The sequence below is a fragment of the Clupea harengus genome, unplaced genomic scaffold (assembly GCF_900700415.2).
Source record: "Clupea harengus unplaced genomic scaffold, Ch_v2.0.2, whole genome shotgun sequence".
Taxonomy (NCBI): domain Eukaryota; kingdom Metazoa; phylum Chordata; class Actinopteri; order Clupeiformes; family Clupeidae; genus Clupea; species Clupea harengus.
In genome coordinates this window covers 55,844-83,280 of record NW_024879583.1, presented here as the reverse complement: position 1 = coordinate 83,280, position 27,437 = coordinate 55,844, and the positions used below count along the sequence as shown (strand labels likewise).

Below are 27,437 nucleotides of genomic sequence, written 5' to 3'. Positions count from 1 at the left end.
ATGACCTTTTTGATGTAAAAAAGTATGTAGGCCATCCTCCCCCTGTCTTTGAGGATGGCCTCCTCAGATCTCACTGTGACCCACTGAGCTGGCTGTTCCTCACAGTCAGCTATGTAGTGGCCTGCCATCATCCAATCATAAGGAACAGGGAGGTCAGACATGCCTGTCTTTCTTAACATTTACATACTCAAAATTCTCTCTATCTCTGCTGGTGGTATCTGAGCCAATGTGGCTGAGGACATTAATGCATGATGCACACAAGCCGACTATTACACCAACTATTGCCTCAGTTAGTTGTACATTTAGAAAACACACACATTCACATAGCATTCATTCCCACAAAATCAAACAGCCTTTATGTCCTTATGCATGTCAATAATTTGCCGTGTCAACTCAGGGCCTGTGTCTCCCTGTCTCTCACCAGGGTCTCTGTCCCTGTCTCTCCACCTATGCTGGACACTGCTGAGCAAAAAGTCGAAGGATGAGCTTCATCTAAACAGAATGGGGTCCAGTGAGTGCCTGGTGTTGTTTGGTGAGGGTCACGGGACAGAACCTCTTGAGGTGGAGGATCAACACCCTACAGACACGGAGGAAGAGGAGAGGAGAAAGGGAACAGAAAAACAGGGGAGAGAACATGAAAAAAAAAATGCATAAAGTTGTGATTGAAGTTGGTGTGAAATCACATTGGTTAATGAATGTGGAAAACTGCCTAAAGACGGTCTGGGTTAGCAGTGAAGGCTCTGATGAAGACCTTCTGATGAAGGTGGAAACTTTGTCCTGTATCAAAAAATAAACATTCATGAGGGAACGACACAGTGAAGGCTTCAGACAGACTCACTGAGGCAGAGTATGAAAATGACACCTCACGGTTGACTCCTGGGTCATTCCACGCCTAACGGGACAATTAAAGGAAAATTCCCCACTCGACCATCTAAGATTTGGCTGAAAAAATTCAAGGTTGTTCATACACTTCTTAATATGAATAGTCCCAAATATTAGCTCTCTACTCCCAATAGTTTTGTCACAATAGGATGTTTTAAGGGGGAGGGGGTGCCAATACTAAAGACGCTTTTTGAGCAGCGTTTTGTGAAGAGTCATTTTCAAATTGTTATTACTAGAAAAGTATTTAAGCTAGCTCCTTCAAACTTTCTAGGCTTAAAATATGATACCATTACTTGAAAAATATCGACTTTCAAGGGTGTGGCTTGGGTGATCATAGTATTTGGGGTGCTTGAATTTGCTCGGAATTTTTACCCTACGCTCTGTTGCAGCATCTTTGAAGGCTTGTGGAAAGCTCAATGTTAAAGCTAAAGACTTGATATGATACACAGATTTTATACACAAACGCGGTTTAAGCTCTGTGTCATAAACTTACCTTTTGCTACCATTTGAATGTGCTTCCATAGGCCATTGAATGCTGGGCGTGTACAAAAACCCCATATTTTCAAAAAAATATTTTGAGAAAATGAGGCAGAACACGATCACAAATTTTTGATATGTTAAGAACAAATATCTAATCTTTCCAAAAATAATTGTTTCATATTGGTAAATGCTGTCATTTATTTGCTATAGCATGCCAAAAATGGCACAAAATGGGTTTTCATCCATTTTCAAGCTTTAATATCTTCCAGCCCATTCATCACATAAGGACAGTTTTTTAATACAACATACGAAGCATACATAGGAAGGTCTGTGTATAATATCAAGTCTCCAGCTTTAACATTGAGCTTTCCACAGGTATTCAAAGATGCTGCCACAAAGCGTAAAGTAAAATTTTCACGCAAATTCAAGCACCCTGAATACTATGATATACCCAAGCCACACCCTTGGGAGTCCATAATCTTCGAGTAATGGTATCATATTTTAAGCCTAGAAAGTTTGAAGGAGCTAGCTTAAATACTTTTCTAGTAATAGCAATTTGAAAATGGCTCTTCAGAAAACGCTGCTCAAAAAGCGTCTCAAGTACAGGCACCCCCTCCCCCCTAAAACAACTTTTTGTGACAAAACTATTGGGAGTAGAGAGCTAATATTTTGGACTATACCTATTAAGAAGTGTATGAACAACCTTGATTTTTTTCAGCCAAATCTGAGACGGTTGAGTGGGAGCCATTGTCCCGTTTGGCGTGGAATGACCCTCCTGACCCTCACAGCACTCACACTGGACTCGCTTTTTTTTTTGCATTAGCTTTCTCAGGATCGATGTATTAGCTAATTTGCCAGTGAGCTGGCTTACAATATTTTCTATGGAAACTTGTGATGCCCCATTCAATTGCATTTTAACGAATGAGCTCAAACATTTGAAGCAATGTGGAGAATTCCGCATCTAGTTAGTCAGGGGAATGCTCTGACCAGCAATGAGAGGAGCCTAACCAACTAATGTTGAGAAGAATCTTTAATCTAAACAACTTTACCCACTCTCCATAGGTGTTGTAGTAAACGATGGTTGCATGGAAAAACTAAATCTTTTTTGCCTTTTGCCTTTTGACATTGCTGTAATCTACGGCCAATTTCTAACCAAATCCTCAATTGCGTTCAGTATTTTTCTCTTGGCCGTTAAGGTGCTGTTACAGTGATGAGCTAGCTTTATTAAAAAATGCTTGAGCTATTGAAATGCAGTTTCAAGTTGAACCAAGACCCTGTGTAAACATAATGTATAGGAATAGCACAATGTGTGAAAATCATTTTCATTAAAAAGCAAGCAGTTTCATTTAGGGTGTATTGAAATTGACGTTATATTAATAAGACAGATGCACAAGTAATTTGGATGCACTGGTTTTTATTATCTGCACAAAGAATGTTATTGAAATTGATGTTACATGAATAAAATTATATTTTTTCTTAGCAAAATGTCTCACTTTATTTGTTGTCTATATTATCTTACGCCTGCCTATGCTATGTAAGGGCATTTTCATACTTTACTTAAGGCTAGCAGAGACATGCTATGTAACATTAAAATAACTAAAAGGTATTATTTCATCTTGTGCCAATCACTGATCATAAATTGCTAAAATGCATCAGCACAGTGACTGGTGTGTATTTATAACTGGGCAGGGTTGGTGGTTATAATGCACTATGCAACATTGTCTGAGATTCTTGACATTAGTTCTAATACATTCAATCAACATCTGATAATGCATTATGTACATTGCAACAGAGTCTAATGCTTGTTTGTGCGTGAGTATGTGTATAATCATTATTACAATAACTTATGATTTCATAATATTATATTGCATAGCATTATATGATTGCATTATGAATTTATGCCTAAATCATTAGACATGGCCTGCATAGAAAGTGTTACCGCTCTGGGTCGTGCTTCGTGTAGCTATTCATCTGTTCCACTTCTTAATATTTTAACAATTACAATAAAAACAACATAAGAAGATGGTAATGGGATCCTCCAAGGCCCGACTTCAAATCACTTCATTGACATCCGTACCAACTAAAGAGTGAGGAAACAGCACTCCATGTTGTTTCTTTAATGGACACCTGGAATATCAGAGTGTTTAGTTGTGGCATGTCCATCCAACCCATCCATCTGTCTATAAACAGTATGTATGAAATCTCTCCAAAGGTACAGACATAATCCACACACAGTCACTGACTGACAAATGCGAAGAGATAAAAAAAACAAGATACCTCATATTGTATATATAAGCGATACAAAATATGTGAATATAAAGTAAAACTACATACTTCCTGAGGGTAAAAACACAACGATTAAAAATTAAGTATTAAAGGTAACACTTTAGGGAACAAATGTTAGCCATTAGCACACTAATAAGTGTTTCTGTATAAGTTCCCAATAAGGTCTGCATTAAGCACCATTAATTAAAGGAATAATGAGATATTTACAGTTTATTTTATTGTATTTACAGTCAGGATGAATGTGTCTGTAGAGGTAGTGGGTCATTTTCATAATTTCAGTCTGATTATATGGAAAGTAATCCTTCACTTTAGAACAGGGAACTCATGTTGGGTCAGTACTGATATATTATAAAGGCATCACTGATTGAAGTGCACTCATTGCTCATTGCAGGGGCCCTGCCTCCCAGTCACCACTAGCAGCCTGGGTGAGTATAATTACCATTACTTGGACCTGCTGGAGCAATGATAGGAAAACCTATTCTGCAATAATTTTGTCCCTATACGTAAAATATTCAGACAATGTGTTAGGAAGCTACAAACTATCTATTTTTATTCCTCTCAAAATTAGTTGGTTATTAAATATTTGTACCCAGAATAAATATATTAATACATAAATACATATTCAATGAGAATAAGAAATTGGTGAATACAGGCCTAATTAGGGATGAGAATTGATAAGATTTTAACGATTCCGATTCCATAACGATTCTTGCTTATCGATTCGATTCCTTATCGATTCTGTTATCGATTCTTTTTGGGCAAGGAAAAAAAAGAGTACAAACGGGTTTCTTTACATTAATTTTCTTTTATATAATATTCTCTGAATAGATGATGCACCGCATATACAGTATGTATGTATACATTTACATGTTTTAAATAACCAAAAACAAACCTAAGAATAGGTCAACAAACTCTCAAAGTAGGGTCCAGAGACCCATAGCCTAGGGATCCTTTTCCTTGATGGGGTGCTAGGGGTTCCCAACAAAGTAAAAAAGTATTTGTTTTGACTATAATTCCAACCATAAGTAACAGAATGTATGACTGATTTGGTAATAGGTTTCATACAATTTTTTTAATAAAACATCTAAACTCAAAAATCTCATCAGATGGGAAGCCTGGAAAATAATCTTATATATACTTGATATACCAGAGTTTGAGAACCGCTGTGCTAAATAATATTTGAACTTGCCAATTACAGTGCTGTTTTTTTTTTTAAGTGTATTCTCCTTGAACTAACAATACAACTGACATAAACAAATAGTAAAAGCTGGTTTACACAATGAAACCAATGGCACTAACACAATAGACTGTTAGAGTTTACCTTCGATATTAACAGATGAAGCGCTAACGTTAGCCGCGCTGCTGTTGCTTGGTTGAGATTCCAATGAGATTCCAATGAGATTCATTAAAGTTATTGTCACTCCGTAGCGCTCACAAACGTGACATTCCTGCAAAGTTATTGCATGCAGTATGGACAAATGTTTCGGGGTAATGGTAGTTTTTCCCCCCTTTGACGAAAGAGACGTTTTGCAAGCATTGCAAGTGGCCCTGTGGTCATCTTTTTGAAATATAACCACACTTCTGCCTAGACGCCATGTTGGCTGCAGTCTGAAACAAATCAAAGCTGCGTGCACGTGACATACCTAAACGGCACTTACATGATACTGGAATATATATAAAAAAAATATATATAAAATTAAGATTTTTTTTAGAGTATCTATAGTGGAATCAGAAAAAAAATCGAAAAATTAATATATATATATATATTTTTTTTAATATCGATAGCGGAATCGAAAAGGATTTTGGCTAACGATTCCAAGGAATCGGTCCACTGGGAACCGGTTCTTAACAAGAACCGGTTCTCGATTCCCATCCCTAGGCCTAATGCTGATTAATGCAGACTTTATCCAGCACTTACACAGATAGTTAATTAATAGCTAATTATGTGTTAACTGCTAACATTTGTTCACTAAAGTAGAGTGTTACCTAAAATTCAAATGGGTTTTTTCTCAAAATAAGGAGGGCATAACAAATAATAGTTGAAATGCCAGTTATTGGAAACTATTTTCTGTGTAGTCTGCCTTGTTAAGGAAGATTAACTGAGGTTGTGTTTTCTCAAAATAAAAAAAACTTCACACTGCAGGAATTACCTTTGCGTTGATCCATTTCAGCATTGTAGATTGTGCAATGCCATTTCTTTCACATCTCAATAATCCATTATCCTCATTAAACAGACAGTCCACAATGAGCATGTCCTCCCTTTTGGTAAACCTACTGCTGTCTGGTACTACACAATCAGGATCAAAGGTATGGTGCATAACCACCAGAATGGTCGGCTTGGCTTCTGTTCAGAAAGTAAAACAGGAGAACGATAAAAGACTGATGAGAAAACTGCACATACATGTCACTAGGGGCTATAAGTATCACACACTTAATGTTAACCAGATATATAACAACTAAAAAGACTAACGCTTCTGAACACCTTTTGGCCCAAAATTATCTATTCAACTCAGGTAACACTTTTGGTGATCTAACATCTACAACTCTATACTGGATCAGCATGTGCATACCATCAGCTAGGCTGTCAATCCAGTCTTCACATCAGGTCACATTTAGCTAGTACTATCTACTACAAACTACTACATGTGTTATGGCCGCTCATATGAAGATCAGCACATTAAATCAAACATAATAACAATATCAAATGTTGTGCTTCATACCAGGGATGTCTTTCAGTGCTGCTTCAACATCTGTTCCAACACGAGACACAACCATGCAGGTAGCCAGGATCATATCACAACTCTGTATCGATTTCACTTCAGAGAGGTGTTTGAGCCATGTTTTGATATCCTTAGAGTATTCTGCCGACTTTCCAGGAGCAAGAGTGTAATATGTCTTCGCTGAAGGCACTAGAATCCAAATTCCATCGGTAGTTATTAAAGGTGCTATATGTTGGAATTTTAGGCTCATAACGAGCCAAACCATAAGTTAGACACAGACCAAGGAGTTTACAAAAACAGGGTTTATTTCAATGATTACATAAGTTGACTTGAATTTTAGGGGATAAATATGCAAATTATAAAACAATAGTGAGCATCAGCCTCAAAAACATGGTGAGAATGCAAGCCCCCTTCTGAAGGCAAAGAGGCTCTTCATCTCAGAGCATCTCAAGCAAATTATGCCCATTTCCCTCCTGAGGACCACTGTCTCGGCGCAGATCTCGGACTGTCTTGCTGATATATCCACATGGATGAAAAATCACCACCTTCAGCTGAACCTGGCCAAAATGGAACTGATGGTCTTTCCAGCCAAACAGGTCATCCACCACAACATCAATATCAATATTGACTCCCTATCTCTTGTTCCATCCAAAACAGCAAGAAACCTCGGGGTCATTATTTATGACCAACTGACCTACATGGCCCACATCGCCTCTGTCTCCAGGTCGTGCCGCTTTGCGCTATACAATATCCGCAAAATCAGACCGTACCTAAACCAGTATGCCACCCAGCTGCTGGTGCAAACCTTGGTGAGTTCCCGCCTTGACTACTGCAACGCCCTCCTAATGGGCCTGCCGGCTTGCGTGGTGAAACCACTACAGAAGATCCAGAACGCAGTGGCGCGTCTGGTGTTCAACCAACCAAAAAAGGGCACACGTCACCCCGCTACTCATTGAGCTCCACTGGCTGCCTGTAGCTGCTTGCATTAAGTTCAAGTCACTTATGCTTGCCTACAGAGTGCTTGCTGGCTCTGCTCCCACCTACTTAAATGCTCTTGTAAGGGCAAATGTTACACCCAGGATACTGCGCTCTTCTAGTGAGCGTCGTTTGGCACTGCCGTCTGTGCAAGTACGGCAGTCCAGACTATTCTCATTTGTAGTTCCACGTTGGTGGAACTAACTGCCTAGTACTACCAGAGCAGGGGCGTCCCTCTCTATCTTCAAGAAGCTTTTGAAGACCCAACTCTTCAGAGAGCACCTCCCTTCCTAACTGGCACCTTGACTAGTGCTTAACTTGCACTTACAGCAGTTACAACCCTGCACTTCTTTTTGTTTCTATGTCGTTTTTCTATTTCTTATGTAAAGTAGTATTTATTGTTACACCAGGTTTTTATTGCTCTTAGCTTGACTGTTCTCTCCTTTGTATGTCGCTTTGGACAAAAGCGTCTGCTAAATGACTAAATATAAATGTAAATGTAAATGTAAATGCAAAGACTGTTGCACTGCCACTGCATGGCCGCTGGGGGTGCAGAGGGGCGTAACACATACCATGCCATGTTTTTAGTTGCACACAGCGATGAAATTACTCCTATAACTGGCACTAACATGTAACATCTGCCCCTTGGTATGGACGTCAAACATCTCCAAGAAAATATTGAAACATTCAGGTAAACAACTGGTTTAATGGTTGAATGACGTACCTAGTGCTATTTCATTACCTGACAGCCATGGTACATTCATGGAGTATCACAGAGTTTAAAGATTGACCTCTTAAGAACTCATCATTCTACAAATGTGAACATTCTAAGCCCAAAAATATTCATATTATGACTATTATTGTTAGATGTACTGTCTGATATACAATGAAGGCCTACTTATCTAGTAGACTCTTCCTCTCTTCCTGATGTAAAGTGTGTGGCACATCAAGCCACATAAACGTGTATGAGGGGAAATCATGAACACAATCTCTTTCACTCTCCTGGGTCAATTTGACCGGTATTTGAGAGTTGACCTTTGCCTAGGCAGCTTTTTTGTTCAATTAATTGCAATACTCCAAACTAGCAATGAAGAAGATGCAACTTCCAGCCTTCTCCCATCATCATTATGAGCAGAAATGGATGAAGTAATGTGATACGGTAATACTGACTGTATGCTGACAAGATAAATTTACATGGCTTTCATCCACACCTTCTCAGGTGAGGACAATCAAGCAAATGATGCCCATGCACAACCCAAACACTGTTGCACTGCCACTACAAGGCCAGTGGGGTGCAGAGGGGCGTAACACATACCATGCCATGTTTTAAGTTGCACACAGAGATGAAATTAGGCCTATAAGGGGCGCTAACATGTAACATCTGCCCCTTATTATGGACGTCAATCACACAATAGTTTAGGTCAGATGGAAACACATTTGGTTCAACTGAAACATTAAAGTCACATTATGCAGGTATTTTGCTGTCTATAGTTTTGTATAGGTAAGTCATTTTTCCTAACATCCTCTTAATCATTTTTATCTTTGTATTAATGTGATTTTACATGCATGTACTGTATGTGTACAGACACATACACCATTTTATAATAACTTCAGACTAACTGCAAAGTAATTGTCATATTTTAAACCATACCTTCAGAGTTAGAGGTGGTGGAGTATTGCTTGTCTTCAGAAGGCATTTCATCACAATCTGACCGGGCCACATGAACCCATGAATCTGGCCAGGTCAGAAAATACAAAGATATTGTACATTATAGTTCACATAAGCATGACAGCATGAAGCAACAAGATCAGTTAATTTGCATGAGTGGAATATACCATCATCCTCATTCGGGTAGACTGCTTTTCTGTCCAAGGTTTAAATTCTGCTGAATAAGAACTATAGAGGAATTGCAATTTTACCCCCAACAATCAGGCCCAGAAAAAGCATATCCCCAAACATTATGCAGGTATTTTGCAGTCTACATATTTTTATCTGTAATTATTTTTTCATAAAATCCTCTTAATCATTTTCATCTTTGTATTAATGTGATTGTACATGCATGTACTATATGTGTACAGACAGATACACCCCTTTAATGATAACTTCAGACTAATTGTCATATTTTAAACCATACCTTCAGAGGCGGAGGTGGTGGCGGTGGAGTGGACTTCACCATCATCCTCATTAGGTCGACTTCTTTTCTGGCCAAGGCTTAAATTCTGCTTACTAAGAACTAAACAGGAAGTGCAATTTTACCCCAAACACTCAAGCCTAGCAATAGCATATCCCAAAAACATCACCAAGAAAATATTGAAACATTCAGGTATACAACTGGCTTAATAGTGGAATGACCTACCTAGTGCTATTTGATCACCTGACAGCCATGGTACATTCATGGAGTAACACAGAGTTTAAAGATTCACCTCTTTAGAACTCATCATTCTACAATTGTGAACATTCTAAGTTCTACAAGTCCAAAAATATTCATAATTATGACTATTATAGTAATTATTGTTAAATGTACTGTCTGATATACAATGCAGTACGCCTATTCATCTGGTAGACCCGTTCTCTCTTCCTGATGTGAAGGTGCAGTGTGTGGCACATCAAGCCACATAAACGTGTATGAAGGGTAACCATGAACACAATCTCTTTCTCTCTCCTGGGTCAATTTGACCGGTATTTGAGAGTTGACCTTTGCCTTGGCAGCTTTTTTGTTCTATTAATTAAAACACTCTAAACTAGCAATGAAGTAGATACAACTTCCAGCCTTCTCCCATCATCATTATGAGCAGAAATGGGCGAAGTAATGTGATACGGTAATACTGACAAGTTAAATTTACATGGCTTTCATCAAGCAAATGATGCCCATGCACAACCCAAACACTGTTGCACTGCCACTACGAGGCCAGTGGGGTGCAGAGGGGTGTAACACATACCATGCCATGTTTTAAGTTGCACACAGAGATGAAATTAGGCCTATAACGGGCGCTAACATGTAACATCTGCCCCTTATTATTGACGTCAATCACACAATATTTAAGGTCAGATGGAAACACATTTGGTTCAACTGAAACATTAAAGTCACATTATGCAGGTATTTTGCTGTCTATAGTTTTGTATAGGTAAGTCATTTTTCCTAACATCCTCTTAATCATTTTTATCTTTGTATTAATGTGATTGTATACATATAGTACATGCATATACAGACACATACACCCCTTTATAATACATTCAGACTAACTGCAAAGTAATCGTCATATTTTAAACCATACCTTCAGAGGCGGAGGCGGTGGATTGGACTTCACCATCATTCTCATTAGGCAGACTTCTTTTCTGGCCAAGGCTTAAATTCTGCATGATGATATCTATAGAGCAAGTGTACATTTACCTCAAACAATCTAGACCAGCAATAGCATATCCCCAAACATCACCAAGAAAACATTGAAACATTCAGGTAAACACCTGGTTTAATAGTGAAATGACCTACTTAGTGCTATTTGATCACCTGACAGCCATGGCACATTCATGGAGTATCAGAGTTTAAAGATTCATCTCTTTAGAACTCATCATTCTACAATTGTGAACATTCTATGTCTACAAGCCCTGAGGTATTCATATTATGCCTATTATAGTTATTATTGTTAATTTTACTGTCTGATATACAGTATGCCTACTTATCTGGTAGCACCGCCCTCTTGTCCTGATGTGAAGGTGCAGTGTGTGGCACATCAAGCCACATAAACATGTATGAAGGGTAACCATGAACACAATCTCTTTCTCTGTCGTGGGTCAATTTGACCAGTTTTTGAGAGTTTGCCTTTGTCTACGCAGTTTCTTTATTCTATTTTTTACAACGATCCAATATAGCAATGACGTAGATGCAACTTTCATCCTTCAGATGAAAGAAGAAAAAAAATGGGCGTAGTAATGTGATACGGTAATACTGACAAGATAACTTCACATGGCTTGCATCAAGCAAATTATGCCCATGCACCACCCAAACACTGTTACACTGCCACTGCATAGCCAGTGTGGGTGCAGAGGGGCGTAACACATACCATGCCATGTTTTTAGCTGCACACTGCGATTAAATTACGCCTATAACAGGTCTAACATTTAACATCTGCCCCTTATTATGGACGTCAATCACACAATATTTTAGATCAGATGGAAACACATTTGGTTCAACTGAAACATTGAAGTTACATTATGCAGGTATTTTGCAGTCTATAGTTTTTTATAGGTAATCATTTTTATCTTTGTACAATCGCATTAATACATGCATGTACTGTATGTGTATGGACACATACACCCCTTTAATAATAACCTCAGACTAATTACAGAGTAATTGTCATATTTTAAACCATACCTTGAGAGGTAGAGGGAGTGGAGGGTTCCTTGTCCTCAGAATGTCTCTCGTCACCATCTGGCCAGGTCAGATGTTGCCATTACATATATAACATTTTAGTTTACATAAGCATGACAGCATGTACTATTAATTGCAATTCTACAAACTAGCAAAGACACAGATGCAACTTCCATCCTTCTCCGATGATCATTCTTAGCAGAAATGGGTGAAATAATGTGATACGGTAATACTGACTGTATGCTGACAAGATAACTTTACATGGCTTTCATGAAGCAAATTATGACCATGCACCACCCAAACACTGTTGCACTGCCACTGCAAGCCAGTCGGGGTGCAGAGGGGCATAACACATACCCTACTATGCCATATTTTGCACATTGCAATGAAAGTATGCCTATAACGGGCGCTAAAATCTGCCCCTTATTATAAAGGCGCAGTGTGTGGCACATCAAGCCACATAAAGGTGTATGTGCATGGTGTAAAGATGTAGGTGCATATTCCAATATTCCAACTTTGAGGGGTCTTATTTGTTCCATATTGATTCCGGTTTCTTCATATAAAATGTAGTCAGTACATGTTACTCACCTTGTTTCACAACTCACCTTGTGTTGTTTTTTTCTTCAGAAAGACCTTTAGATATTAAAAGATCTCATGTTATATCATAGGCAGTTTTTTGCTATAGGCGATAGCGTCGTAACACTGATAGAACTATAGATGTCAAGGGTTAGGCAAAACATTTTAGTCATTCTAAAAACACATCATAATCATGCCATACCGTTTTGGAACTGTTTTACAGTATCACAAAAATAAACACTGTGTGAAAAAAAGAATGTCTGTCATTTGCCCCTAAAGTTTCTAGATCTCAAAAGTCTCCAGAAACTTCCAAGGAGACTGCTAAAAAGAATAGGAGGAGCCATTCACAGCTCACTGGCAATAAAGTGCCATTGTAGAGGGGGGCGAGACATTTTTCATTTGTTTACACAATTTGTGTATTTTGTAGTGCTGTCAAACGATTAAAATATTTAATCGCGATTAATCGCATTTATGTCATAGTTAACTCAAAATTAATCGCGATTAATCGCAAATTTTTATCTATTCTAAATGTCCCTTCATTTATTTATTTTTTCCATCATTTTATTTGTATTGTAATGCCCTTATCAACATGGAAAAGTGAATTTGCTTGCTTTATGCAAATGTTTTATTTTATTGAAAACCAACATTGCCAAATAGGGCGGTACAAAATAAAATTTCAGGTAAACAAGGACTCAGCCTATAGTGCAGTTAAACCATGGCTTAATATTGTATTTTTTTTTCTTCAAGTTTGCTGGGAACATAGCAGTCAGGCCTCTTATTTCAGAAACAATGAACCGTAACAGTTAGGTTACCAATAAAAGGTAAGCCTACTACTTCTTTGCTTTCAGCCAGCTGCCTGTTCAGCCAGCTGCCCATTTTCAGACAACAGTGAAGCTTGCTTCTTTTGCACAACACAACTTTTAAAAGTAAACTTTCCATTCAGAAGCTTTTTATCATCCATTTCGCCGTATGGCGCTCACCATTCACTCTCAAACCGTAACGTTAGCCTACTACACAGTTTGCGAGGCCAAAAAGAACGTTAATCTAAAAAAAAAAAAAAAAAAAAAAAAAAAAAAAATTAAATCTCTCGCGTTAATCTCGCGATAAAATAATTAACGGCGTTAAAATGGGTTTGCGTTAACGCCGTTAATAACGCGTTAAACTGACAGCACTAGTATTTTGATGATTACTTTTGAACAATTAAACTGGCAATATCCATCAAACAGGCAACATACAGTAGGCTGTAAGTGTTTTGGTTACATGGTATTTCAATCTATGACTGTGGTGTTGTTAGCATCTTCTTCTGCCAGTTTAGCTACAGAAACATTTCCATGTAAAAAAAATAAAAACTAACTGGTGTTACTCCCTGCTTTGTGGATGACATGAATATGTCTTTCGGTGTCTGTACCTGCATTAGCTGGCGAAGTAGCTCATCTTCTTGACAAGCGCAAAAAAAACAGGTTGGCTTCCAGAGGTCCAGTTCGGCTTCGTGCTTCTGACAGATACTCTGTCTTACCATTTCAGCGAATTTGAGTAGCCAGTGTCTATTGAAATGAAACATTTTCAGATGGTTCTACTTTGTCACTTTAGAGAGCAAACATATCTGCCCCAAGAAATGTATAGTGTCAGCTGTCAATCACTTCAGAGGAAACATCGAGATCTTTTTTAGTAGTGGTCTTTTTTAGTAGTGGTAATCGACTATCACTAAGCAACTAATTGTAACTCTCAACGGCTACTTCTTGGGCAAACTGACGTTCGCTCTGAGCATCATCTTGGGTGCTGGCAACTATGACATGTCTATGAACAAACAGGAAAATCGGTCAAATTAGCGGGTATCTTTAACAAATATACTAATAATCCATAAAGCTACTAACGGTGGAATCGATTATAAACGAAATTACAGTGTCAAATACGATAAAAACCTATAATGACCTGCTTGAAATCCTTACGTATTACTGAGTACGTCAAACCAGTGGCTCTCCCGTAGTAGACAGTTGGGCTACAACGGCAGGAAATGTCGAGATAGAATCTCGCGTGCGCAAACTGTCACTAAAACGCCGTAGCCGTCCCTTCAACCGTCGCTGCTTAAAGTCCCTATTATTACATGTTTGGCCCGTGTGTTTCGTATTGTTGTCTGTAGATGATATTGACACGGATATGCATTTTACATTAACTGGCGATGTAAATGATTGTTCGACAAGGTCTTCAACATCTCGTCGTCACTGTCACAGGCACACAAGTATGCCTGCTATTCGTGAAAACTACGAATCTGCGCACGACAACATCTGGCGTTCAACACATGGACTTCGGTCGCTACACATGCAAATCTCACAAGACAACATGGCCACCTGTTAAACTGGAACACCAGTTATAACGTTCTAACTCAATACTGAACCAATTTTTATCGTTTTTGTCCATAGTGAAATCTCGATCCGGCTAAAAAAAATCCCGAAGTTTCCCTATAATTTGCTGTGGTTTACTCACTCTGTCTTGTTCGTCTGACAGTCATTATTGTGTTCCTGCTGTTGTTTAGCAGTACCTTCCATGTTCAGACTGTGACTCATGATAAATTGTTCCTCTGGTGTTGGTTGCCTTTCTCCTGAACAAAAGAGATGGTTCAATATTCACGAGATGTATTAATTTTCAAAGTTTAGGCGTTAGATCAAGAATGCTATGTTGTCAATTGAGAAATAGTCCCTCTTACTGGAAGTTCGGAACTACCGTTGCTTTACCCACCATCACAGCGTGCAGAACTAGCTGACAGTGTAGTCAAAAGGGGTTGCCCGAATAGGTTAAATAGCCTAATACTCGGCAGTCACCCGATTTAGAAGATGTGAGTGTTCTTGATTGTTATTTAACAACCACCAACAAATAATTTACGCAATAAAACGGAATGGCCTGTCTGAAACCTACCTCTTGGATGGCAGTATTGGTCGGTGAGAACAAAATAATAGCTATGCCGTCAGTCCCAAGCCTTCACAAACACATCCAGTTTCGGTTTGACGACGTGGTCAGGGTCACCGTGGTTATATTAGTTTTATATCAAACATTGGTAATTCGACATTCAAAAACCGTATTACAGACCGTATTACAAACTTTAGATCAACTTCCGTGTGATGAAAGCCTCAACTTGCGCACGCGAATACCATGACAAATTATGCATATGGAGCAGGATGGGTTAATTTGACGTCACGGCACCGAGTGTTTACTTCTCCCCGCCCTGTCTACTCTAAACGTAGATAACTGCCACACTATTAATCTGTCCAGCCCCTATAAGAGGGGAAATAAAGCGCTGTTGCGCGTCGCGCCAAAACTTTATGGATGACATTTATTTAGCACGTTAAATGCAGCGATCAGGGATTTAAATCTCCCGGTGCTATTGCAATAGTTTTTTTTTCCGGGAGGGGGCATCGATGTTTTTGCTCTTTTTTTTCACGATGTGTTAATGACATTGTACATTGTAGCATAGCCTGCTGTCAAACTGTTGTGGGCAGTGCCTTACCTTACCTGAGGGGAAATAAAGCGCTAGTTTGCGCTGCGCGCCAAAACTTTATGGATGACATTTATTTAGCACGTTAAATGCAGCGATCAGGGATTTAAATGTCATGTTTTTATGTACATGTACATTTACAGACATATACATGAATATTTACAGACTTTCTATGTGTTCACAAAACTAATGCTGTCATGTTCTCTCTCCCTCTTCTCGTTTGTGACAGTGTGCTACGTTGTGTTTTGTGTGTTTGTGAAGTGTACATATTGTGTTATATTTAGACATCCTTGAGAGATGGAGAGTTTTGCACGTCTGGACGCTATATTTTATTACCTTGCAAATGGTTCCCACCAACTAGGGAGTAGTAGGATACAGATGTCTTCTGTCGGTAGAGCAGCAAAGCAGTATGTGTTAGATATGGGTAAGTTGTACTATGTTAATTCAGGTAGGAGACGTCTGGTTGTACGTACCCCTGAGGAGAGGGACAGGGTACTGTATGAGTGCCATGACAGTGCAGCCACTGGAGGGCACCCTGGTGTACAGAAGACTGCACAGAAGGCAGTGCAGAATTTTTATTGGCTGACTTTAAAAAAGGATGTAAAGGATTGGGTTGGTTCCTGTGAGCCATGTCAGAGGCATGACAGAATTAAGACTGTAGCACCTACGCTACACCCTATTAAGGTCCAGGCTCCCTGGCAGGTCATGGGAGTTGATTTAATTGGGCCGCTCAAAACGACATCCGAAGGTTACACCCATATCATAAGTTTTACTGATTTGTTTACCAAGTGGGTCATGGCTAGGCCTCTGAACGGCAAGAACGGTCCAGGGGTAGGACTTACGGTGACACAAGCTGTTTTGGCACAGGGTGGTGTCAAAAAGATTATCACTGATCAGGGAAGAGAGTTTGTTAATGACTGTAACAAAGCTCTTTTTGAAACCTTTGGGATAGAGCATGCTGTAACTTCACCCTACCACCCGCAGAGCAATGGGCAAGATGAGCGCACAAATCAGAACCTTAAGCGCCATCTTGCAAAGTACTGCAATAAGGAGCAGAGTGACTGGGACGTCTATCTGCAACACGCTGTTTATTCGATAAACACCTCGAAGCAGCGTTCCACAAAGGTGAGCCCATATTTTGCAATTTATGGGGTTCATCCCGGCAGCAGCGCCGATCCAAAGGTGGATGACTTTGAGATCGAGAACAGTGAAGAGACGCTGCAGAGGAGGGCAGACTTACTTGCCAAAGTTCATGCCAAGGTTCATGAGAACATTCTAATTGCCCAGGGTAGACAGAAATTGCAGTATGAAACCAAGCAGAGGCATAATGTTAAAAGCTTTGATGTCAAGGAGGGTGATGAGGTCCTCGTGGCAGTCAACAAGAAAGCGGTGAAGTTAGGAAATGCGATGAATGAACGTTGGGCTGGGCCGTTTAAGGTGGAGTCCATGACAGCCAAAGGACAGTCCAGATTGGTTGACAGTGAGGGTCTTTCAAAGCGAAGCCAGACGGTGAATGTTCGCCATTTGAAGCCATATGTTCGTCGAACAGACAAGCCCAAAGATGTCGGCATCGCTTCTGATGTCCAGGAATTGAGTGTATTGTGCGACATCTCGATGGAAGCTGTAGGTGCTGAATGTTCTGATGTCCAGGAGGAATTGAGTGTATTGTGCGACATCTCGATGGAAGCTGTAGGTGCTGAATGTAGGTATTTCTTCATTTATACATCTCCATATATGTACTGTCATGTCAAGTTCAATGTAGAGTGTTGAATGTGTTTTATGTTCCTTTTTCCTAAAAGGTGCAGATGTTGATCACACACACAGCAAGACAGCAGACACAGGTGAGGGCACAACCTTGTACAGAGAACAAACATATTTGTACATACATAGATGTATATGTATAGTAGATGCTGAATGGTTTGTGTTTGTGTGTGTGTTTTTCCCAATTTCAGATATTCCTACTGTCTCTATTAAGTTCAGAGGAAGAGGTACATTTTCTAAAATGTATTAGTGTTCGTTTCAATGTATTAGTTTCTTCTGCTTTCTTCTTTTGATCTGTTGGTTATTTAACTCATTCACTGTTTTTCTGTATGTAGTCTCTTACTTTGGAGGAGAAGTTTCCTGTGCCTTTTGCTGCAAAGGTACAATGGTCTATAGTCTACCATGGTGAACCATCTTTTCCATTTAGTAGTAGTTTGGGGTGGACATTATGTGTAACTTCTGTACACATACTTCCAATCCATCAGGTACTGACGCAACAGATCCGCAATGATGTGGACAAAGACGCGGTCTTGATCAGCCTTGGAAGTTGTCGTGCCACGTTTCGTGACTTAGAGAGTCTGGCAGGCCCAGAGTTCAACTGGCTGACCGATGATGTAAGTAAAACTTAGAAATACATTTTTATTTTACTTTTTTCCTATCATGTTGTCATCAAATTTCTTTTTCTTTCTTGTAGATTGTGAATACGCGCGTTGCAGTGATTGCTGCAGATCACAAACAGCGTTCCACTGTAAGTAATTTCTATTTTCTCTTTAGTCTGACAACCTACCAGTATCTGTTATTGTTTTGTAGAAGTTTACTCTGTTTTTTTTTGTCTTCACAGGACAAAGCAGTGAAATGTGTTTCCTGATCTGTCCCTTTGGGACGTTGTGTTCCACGCCCTTACCACAGACGCATACACGTTGTGGTGTCGTGACTGGACAGCACATAGTTGTGTTACGGAAAGAACTTTAAGCTGTATCAATGGCATTAAGCCAGATGGCGTGGTGCTACTGCCCCGTCTCGTTGGTCTGGGCTCTCCTGAACTTGGCAACCATTTTATTTTGTGGGTAATTAATGGTACCCAGAAAAATATACAGATTTTTGATTCACTAGGAATCTACAATACATTAAAAATAGAGGACAGATTAGTCTTCGCCAACGCATTTAGAAATGTGTTTCCTGATCTGTCCCTTTGGGACGTTGTGTTACCACCACAGTGGAAACAGACAGACAGCACTAACTGTGGTGTTTTTGTCTGCACAGCAGCAGAGGCGATAGTGAGGGGTATTGAGATGGAGACTGTACCATTAACGGAAGCACAGCTCTCCCATCTCAGGCTGTACCATGCGGCACAATTATGTAGGTCAGCGGACACCTGGGGTTAAATGCGTCGTACTGTAGCTTTACAGGTTTGGTTAGATAAGGTGAAGTTGTGCCCTGCTGCTGGCGTTCCCTAGTCAATGCCAGCCACTTGGAGTTAGACGTGCCTTGCTTCTGTCACCGGTCACATGGGTTAGACTTTGTCTTACAGGTGTGGTCAGCGCACACCTGGGGTTAGAAAGATGTGCCTTGTTTTTACTGTCTTACAGGTGTGGTCAGCGCACACCTGGGGTTAGAAAGATGTGCCGTGTTTTTACTGTCTTACAGGTGTGGTCAGCGAGCAGTGCGTGCGTTGCGCTTGTAGGAAGTCCTTTACGGTTCCCAAGTGCGGCGTGCAATCTGTCAGCGCACACCTGGGGTTGCAGGTTGTTTTTACTGTCTTACAGGTGTGGTCAGCGCACACCTGGGGTTAGAAAGATGTGCCGTGTTTTTACTGTCTTACAGGTGTGGTCAGCGAGCAGTGCGTGCGTTGCGCTTGTAGGAAGTCCTTTACGGGTTCCCAAGTGCGGCATGCAATCTGTCAGCGCACACCTGGGGTTGCAGGTTGTTTTTACTGTCTTACAGGTGTGGTCAGCGCACACCTGGGGTTAGAAAGATGTGCCTTGTTTTTACTGTCTTACAGGTGTGGTCAGCGCACACCTGGGGTTAGAAAGATGTGCCTTGTTTTTACTGTCTTACAGGTGTGGTCAGCGAGCAGTGCGTGCGTTGCGCTTGTAAGAAGTCCTTTACGGTTCCCAAGTGCGGCGTGCAATCTGTCAGCGCACACCTGGGGTTGCAGGTTGTTTTTACTGTCTTACAGGTGTGGTCAGCGCACACCTGGGGTTAGAAAGATGTGCCTTGTTTTTACTGTCTTACAGGTGTGGTCAGCGCACACCTGGGGTTAGAAAGATGTGCCTTGTTTTTACTGTCTTACAGGTGTAGTCAGCGAGCAGTGCGTGCGTTGCGCTTGTAGGAAGTCCTTTACGGTTCCCAAGTGCGGCGTGCAATCTGTCAGCGCACACCTGGGGTTGCAGGTTGTTTTTACTGTTTTTTGTAAGGGGACAGGTAAGTTTGGTTCTCTCTCCATTTTCCCCTTTAAATGTATGTTATATGTATACCATGTTCTATGTATGTCCCTGTGAAGTTTGTATGTCTGTCACATATGTCTGTTATACACATTTGTTATTTAAAAGTATCTAAGCATCCTTTTATTTTTCATTAACCTTGTCTTGTCTTGTCCTGTCTCACTAACACCCCACCCATAACCTGTACCTTGACGTGGTGAGTGGGCTTTCAACTAAACAGGTATTGCTTTGATTGGTGTTAGTAATCATGTTTTTAAAACAAGTATATGCTTTGCAGTATATTTCCACAGGTCTACTGAATGGAACACATCAAGACTCAATTAATTTAGACTGACCACAGCATACAAGACACTGCACCTGAAGACAGGCACCTATCTCCCTGCAATCACCCGACACTGAATGTCTTGCATTAAATAATAATAAAAAACATACACTGTCATAGTTTTTTCAATGTTTGCTATTGAATTGTATTTAAATTCGTTCAGATGTTGTTTATCATGTGTGTGCATATACATCTGCACCCTAGTGTAATTACTGCACTTGGTTTGGAAAATGTATTTATTGCTAGCTCTACTGATGGCTGTAATGTGTAAGTACTCAGCTGTCAGTCAAAGTTCAGAGCAGGTATGTGTCACTGTCAAGATTAGGTCACTAAATAAATAGATTGGTTTCAAAGACGTTAATTGAGAACCTTTTTTCAGAACCTAGTTTCTATCACCAAGGTTTTCTATACCTCTGTAAAACTGTTGACTGGTTGTAACTAACATTACAAACAAATTGCGAGGAAGTTTGCTCTTTTCTTCGCAAACATATTTTTTGTTTGCCATTCTCGGAAACTGATTTCAATAACCTGTAGTATGCATAGGAGTTCAGGGGGCTTAGCATTTCTAGGTTGCTGCATTGATGTGCTATATTGTTTTGGATATATTTTGCATTTGTGCATAGTGTTACAGACAGTTAGTGTAGCAACTTCGTGACATGAGGAGTAGACGTTCAAGGTAAGAGACGTGTTTATTAATTAATTAATTAAACCCGATGCGACCAAGATACGATGTCAACAGGTTGACTACCAGGCTAAGCTAACGCATCGTTTAGCTACGTTAGCTTGCTGCTATGTATTTTCCACAGTTGAAAAGTTCGTTAAACAAGTCGGTTGTTTGTTTAGCCGTATGACTTCGTAAAAATTCGGTTAACAAAACAGTTGAGTATTAAAACGTATAACTTCACAGAATTAAAATAAAAAAATAAAACGATCGTTTAAAAGTCAGGCAAACTACGTTGTAGCTCAGCGAAAAAATAGAGGTCCTGCTATTAGCCAGTTCCTTGTCGCTACACAATGGTAGTCCTTTGGGGGATCGTAGTCCCTCACATTGCGCATGCTCAGACACAAACGGTTTACGGCATAAGGCTCAACATCAACATCAACATATCTGGCTTGTCTTAACGCATAATGTAGGTTTATTTAACGTAATATTTAATAATGTTGTAAACGGTTTAAACGTCAACATATGGGGCTTGTCTTAACGCATAATGTGGGTATATTTAATGTTATATTTAATTATGTTGTAAACGGCTAACAGCATAAGGCTCTACGTCAACATATGAAACGAAACTGGGGAGAGACTTTTTGATCATCCACCTCATCTGTTTTGTCCACTGTGACATCTTCTTTGTTTTTAAATAAATGGTCATGTTTTCAAAAAACTGGCTTTCGTCGCTTTTCTCCATGATTGAAAACGGATCTGTCGTTGTGACGCATGCGCGCGCGGCTTCGCTGTCGACAGCAGTCGACAGTGTCGCAAAATAACGCATGCGCAATGTGAGGGACTACGATCCCCCAAAGGACTACCATCGTGTAGCGACATTCCTGCCTGGTAACTAATCTTAACCAATCAACATTCTAGAATTGCATCCGTATGCGGATCGTTTTTGAGTCAACCCATCGTCTACTTACAGGTGCCATCTGGACATGTGGCTGTTGACAAAGGCTCACGTACTGGCCTCACTGAGCTCCTTGGTCAGTTATTCAGTAAGTTAAACACCGACACAAAACAAGCTTGGTCACTGAGGGTGAAGTTAATCTTGGTAATGGTGTGAAACTGCAATACAGATATGTACAAATACGATTACAATTACAATAATAATTACGATCGATTACAACATTGTAATACAAAACATAGTACAAAAGTATCAAGTAACCTATTAACTAACGGCATGGCGATGACTAGCAACATCAATGTATCCAATAAATATACAATGAAACAATGTATTTACATTAACTAGTAGCCTATCTCTTAGTGATTGACATTTCCTGATCATTTAACCAATATATCTATACTTACAGAAAATGCCTTTAAAGAGCATACGAGGGAGTCGTTAACAAACACATAACTGAACTTTTCATATACATTTTCTAACTGCCGAATTATGATTTAACGGCCTTTGTTATTTCTCGTTTTCAAACTAAAACTCCTCCTCAACAATCGAACATTCGCTGGCCGAGCCAGAACAGTACCTGTTGCTACCAACTGAAGCCCACCATTTCGCCGTCCTGTGGCCAATTCTGGTTCGTCTCCGATTCATTCCCCTGAGCCAGATCGTATGTTCATTATACACTGCATGCAGGTATGCTCGGGTCCGTGCTCTGTGTATGAACGCCTGCTTTGTCCAATTTGCTACTCACCCACTGCTTGCAACTTGTTGGCGTGTTGTAGCTGCTCCCTGCACCATCCTGAGTCCCGTGCCCGTTGATGCTCAGCAGGCTACTTTGTTTCTTTTTATATGTATTACCGACCGAAGAATTTGTGTGGCTGTAAATGTTTTTCACTCCCTGTAGGACTTGGGTAGCGGACAACGCAGCGGTTTTGCTTCTCGTCCCTTCTTCCTTCCAGGCAGCGCTTGCTGCCATTCTGCTGTATGGTGGCCATAGCATCTCTCCGTCAATCCAATTTCTACCTGTTACTAAATAATTTTAAGTCTTTTTTTTCCGCGAAGCTTTGCCTCACAGACAAGTAACATATCTTTGGAAAGCTCCAATTACGTGTTTTCGTTTAATGGTTCCCACATGTTGGTAAGAGGCATAGCGTGTGAGTTATTTGACCGAGAATAGTTATTTTGCCGCGAATATGCGCTAAAGTCAAAGTGAGCTAATGTTAGCCTCCAGCTGCAGCAACTAAGTAGTTTCAAAGCTGTTTTTCTCCAAAAAGCTTCGCATCACAGACAAGAAAGTATTTTATATCTTAGGAAAACGCAAATTATGTGTTTTCATTTGGTGGTCTTTGTTGTGTCCACTGATATATTGCATTGTTCTATGCATTCACTGTTGTAGTATTGTATTATATGCACTTGCAAGTACAGACACTAGGGGCGCTAGTACTAGCGGTAGTGTCGTGTTGAATGTACTGTATGAAGTGAAGAGACTGAGTAAACTACGCTCTCTGTTCCTTATGCTTCGTGTGTGTTAATGTCTTCCGAAACAACACCACAACAAAGTGGCGACGAGGATAATAGTGAAGAAATGTCTCTGCTATCTATACAACCTCCTGCCGTGTTCCTGGATTGCCCAGGAGAGCCAAAAATTCCATTTACTGCGTGGAAAGGCTACTTCGACAACTACTTGCTGGCGATTGGAGGTGATGCTTTTCCTGCTGCGAGGAAAAGAGCCTTGCTTATTCACTGTTTGGGAACGGAAGGGCAACGAATCTACAGCACCTTACCACTCGAAACCGATGATTATGGCGGATCCGTGAGTGCTTTGGAAAAGTACTTTGAGCCCAAACTCAACGTTGTTGCCGAGAGATACCGCTTCAGACAACGAGCACAAGCTGTCGGTGAGTCTAGAGATCACTACGTAGCATCACTGCGTGAGCTCGTTAAAAAGTGTAAATTCGGAACGTTTGAGAATGAAATGCTACGTGATCAGATTGTGGAAAAAACCAATAGCACCCGGATACGTGAAAGACTTTTAATGGAGGAAGATTTGACTCTTGACCGTGCTTTGGCTCTTGCTAGGCGTACTGAAGCTGCCATAGCTGATGCCAAGGCCATTTCTGTGGCGGATACAAAGCCCGTTGCCGCCATTCAAGTTCAAAAGAAGGCGCGCAAACCACAATACGAAGGCGCACAGAAAATGGATGGAACTATGTTATGCTACCGTTGTGGTTCGGCTGATCACAAAGCTAACGATAAATCCTGCCCTGCTAAATACTGTAAATGTAACTCATGTGGGAAGGTTGGGCACTATTCTCGTGTCTGTAAATCATCTCAACAGCCTGTTAATGAAGTGACTGTGCCTGAATCCTCTTTTTTAAGTGTTGGACATTGTTGCACTGTTGACACAGCTAAACTCATGTGCAATGTTACTGTAACTGTACCAGACACTGAACAGACATGTACTGTTAGACTGTTAGTGGATACAGGGTCTAGTGTCTCTATACTGCCAGAGAATATTTACAGTGCAAATTTCAGCGCAGTTAAACTAAAGGAGCCTGGAGTGCAGCTGGTGACATACTCTAGAGAGAAACTGAATGTATTAGGATGCCTTAGAGCTAGCACTACTTATCAGGGCAAGAGTGCTTTGACAGACTTCTTCATTGTGAAAACAGGGACACCTATACTGGGCATGGACCTGGTGACTGCCCTCCAGTTACACTTTAAAGGTGACCAGGTTATATCTGAGACTGGGACTGTCAAGATGTGTGCAACACTTCGCCAACCCGACACCCACTGCAAACAGGAATGCGAGTCTCCAACAGCATTCGGGTGTGCAAAAGGCTTCGTACACAAGGTGAACGTCCGACCGGAAGTGAAGCCGGTACAGCAAAAACTTAGACGTCTACCTCTCTCAGTTCGTGATGCTGTCTCCCAGGAACTCAGGAACCTGGAGCAACATGGAATCATTGAGAAAATTGATGCATCTGAGTGGGTCTCCCCAATTGTAGTCACTAAAAAAAAGTCTGGTGATATACGCATGTGCGTGGATTTGAGAGAGCCAAACAAAGCTGTAATCACTGACAGCCACCACTGATTGAGGACATACTGTCAGAACTGCATGGGGCTGTTATGTTCTCTACCCTGGACCTCAAATCTGCTTACCATCAGTTGACATTGCATGAAGAGAGCAGGGGACTCACTGCTTTCATTACACATGAAGGTCTGTATCAGTACTGCAGAGTACCCTATGGACTGTGTTCAGCTCCAGCTACTTTTCAAAAGATGATGACACAAATTCTTAGTGGCCTAAAAGGGGTGCAGTGCTATCTTGATGATGTCATTATATATGGAACTTCAGAAGCCGCTCACGAGGTAAATTTGCGTGCTGTGCTACACAGGATCAACAATGCAGGACTGCAACTCAATGTTGATAAATGTCAGCTACGTCAAACTACTCTAACCTTTCTTGGCCAAAAGATTGGTCCAGAAGGTCTGCTGCCGGATGACTCATGTTGCTGCCATTCTGAATGCTCCACCGCCTACTGACCCTACTACCCTGCGCTCATTTCTTGGCCTGAGTGCATGGTATAGCAAGTTTGTCCCAAACTATGCAACTGTTGTTGAGCCCATGAGAGCTCTGCTGCGAAAAGACTGTCCATTTCAGTGGAATAACACAGCTCAAGCCGCGTTGGACAGAGTCAAGCAGCTGATCGTGCATAGCCCTGCCCTAGTGTTGTTCGACCCCAGCAAGCCTGCAATAGTCTCTACAGATGCCTCAGACTATGGAGTAGGTGCCGTTCTGACTCAGCTGGACAGTCATGGTGCGGAACAGACTGTAGCTTTTGCATCTCGCAGTCTGTCTGATGCTGAGAGGAAATACTCCATTGTAGAGAAGGAGGCGTTAGCCTGCGTCTGGGCTGCTGAGAAGTGGCGCACTTGGCTGTGGGGAAGAAGATTTCTGTTACGTACTGACCATCAAGCCCTTACGACATTGCTGACGACCAAGGGGAATATCAACACACCCTGGTTACCACCTATTTGAACTGTTGCCCTCAGGGAGACGCTTTAGGACCATCATAGCAAAAACAGACAGGCTGAGAAACAGCTTCTATCCCAGAGCCATCATAGCACTTAACAATGCACAAAACTGACCTGTATTTGTCTCTCTGTTGTGTTATATGTCTTGTGTTTTTATAGTGTAAATATGTATATATATATGTTCAATCTATATTTTTATTGTTTTTGTGTCTGAGAGCTGCTACCTCAATTTCGTTGTACTTGTGCAATGACAAATAAATATATTCTATTCTATTCTTCTATTCTATTCTAATAACCGTGCTGGTCTTCGGATAGCCAGATGGTCAGCCCGCTTGATGGAGTTCGACTATGATGTTGAATATAGGACTGGATCCTTGAATCATGTTGCTGACTGTTTGTCGAGGCTTCCACTTCCGGAGACAGACACTGCATGTGCAGAAGAGATGGAGTCAGTTGCAGCCATCCTCACTGACCTGTATGCGGTGTCTGAGGGAGACTTTCAATCAGAGTGCCGTGCCTGCCCTGTGCTAACAAAGCTACGTGCACAACTACAGAAAGGCTGGCCCTCACATAAAGCAACATTGGAACCTGACTTACAGCCATTCTTCTCAATTCGCCATGAACTTGCAGTCATGAATGAATGCATCGTCAGAGGTACTCATCGATTGCTGGTGCCTGAGTCACTGCAGAAGAGACTCATTGATATTGCTCATGAAACGCACCAAGGTATTGTGCGCACCAAACAGCGCCTTAGGGAATTGTATTGGTGGCCTAAAATGGACTGTCATATAGAAACTATGATTAAGAACTGTACAACATGCAGACAGAATGATAAGTCCACTGTCACCCATGATGCCCCACTTCAACCTGTTCCCTTACCATCTGCTGCCTGGGAAAAAGTGTCGGTGGACATCGTGGGCCCATTTGAGATGGCAAATCTACAGTCAGGAGGTGCTATCACAATGGTTGACTACTACAGTAAGTGGCCGGAAGTAGCTTTCGCTCCCCGGGCTGATACGGCTACCATCATACAATTTCTGACTACAGTTTTTTCACGAGAAGGGAATCCAAAAGACTTGATAAGTGATAACGGTCCTCAATTCCTCTCTGCTGACTTCTCAGACTTTCTCAAAAAGAGGGGAATTCAACACATGAGATCTTCAGTTTATTACCCAAGAGCTAACGGGGAAGTTGAAAGATTCAACAGATGTGTGAAAGACTGCCTGCAAACTGCTTCAATTCAAGGGGAACCTTGGAAGCCATTCCTGAGAACATACCTGATGGACTACAGGGCAACTCCACATTCTACCACTGGAGTATCCCCTTCAGAACTGCTCCATGGCCGACGAATGAGAACAAAGCTTCAGGTGATTGACATGCCTGTCCCTCCATCTGACAGACATGCCATGCGTGAAAGAGTGAAGGATAAACAACGAAAGATGAAAGAATACACTGATGCCAAGAGGCATGCTAAATACACCGA

The 27,437-nt window shown here is 40.9% G+C and overlaps 1 protein-coding gene across 1 annotated transcript; it reads right to left on the bottom strand.

Annotated features, from left to right (window-relative positions):
• Nucleotides 1-2,764: 2,764 nt before the first annotated feature.
• On the bottom strand, nt 2,765-15,432 carry LOC122129043. The gene is made up of 11 exons (XM_042704063.1): nt 15,203-15,432; nt 14,774-14,888; nt 13,698-13,833; nt 12,319-12,346; nt 11,717-11,773; nt 10,620-10,712; nt 9,479-9,577; nt 8,995-9,078; nt 6,369-6,557; nt 5,799-5,992; nt 2,765-3,489 (listed from the first exon to the last, which is right to left on the bottom strand). Exons 2-11 carry the CDS (start codon nt 14,851-14,853, stop codon nt 3,424-3,426), a joined length of 1,026 nt encoding a protein of 341 aa, XP_042559997.1. The 5' UTR covers nt 14,854-14,888; nt 15,203-15,432; the 3' UTR covers nt 2,765-3,423.
• Nucleotides 15,433-27,437: the final 12,005 nt, after the last annotated feature.

What these genes read in the sequence shown, in the direction of transcription:
- LOC122129043 (XM_042704063.1), bottom strand. Translation starts at nt 14,853, where the DNA reads ATGAGTCACAGTCTGAACATGGAAGGTACTGCTAAACAACAGCAGGAA. An exon ending in CACCACCTCCGCCTCTGAAG is followed by an intron (nt 9,079 to 9,478) that starts GTATGGTTTAAA and finishes TGACCTGGCCAG; the next exon opens with ATTCATGGGTTCATGTGGCC. An exon ending in AGCACTGAAAGACATCCCTG is followed by an intron (nt 5,993 to 6,368) that starts GTATGAAGCACA and finishes CTTTCTGAACAG; the next exon opens with AAGCCAAGCCGACCATTCTG.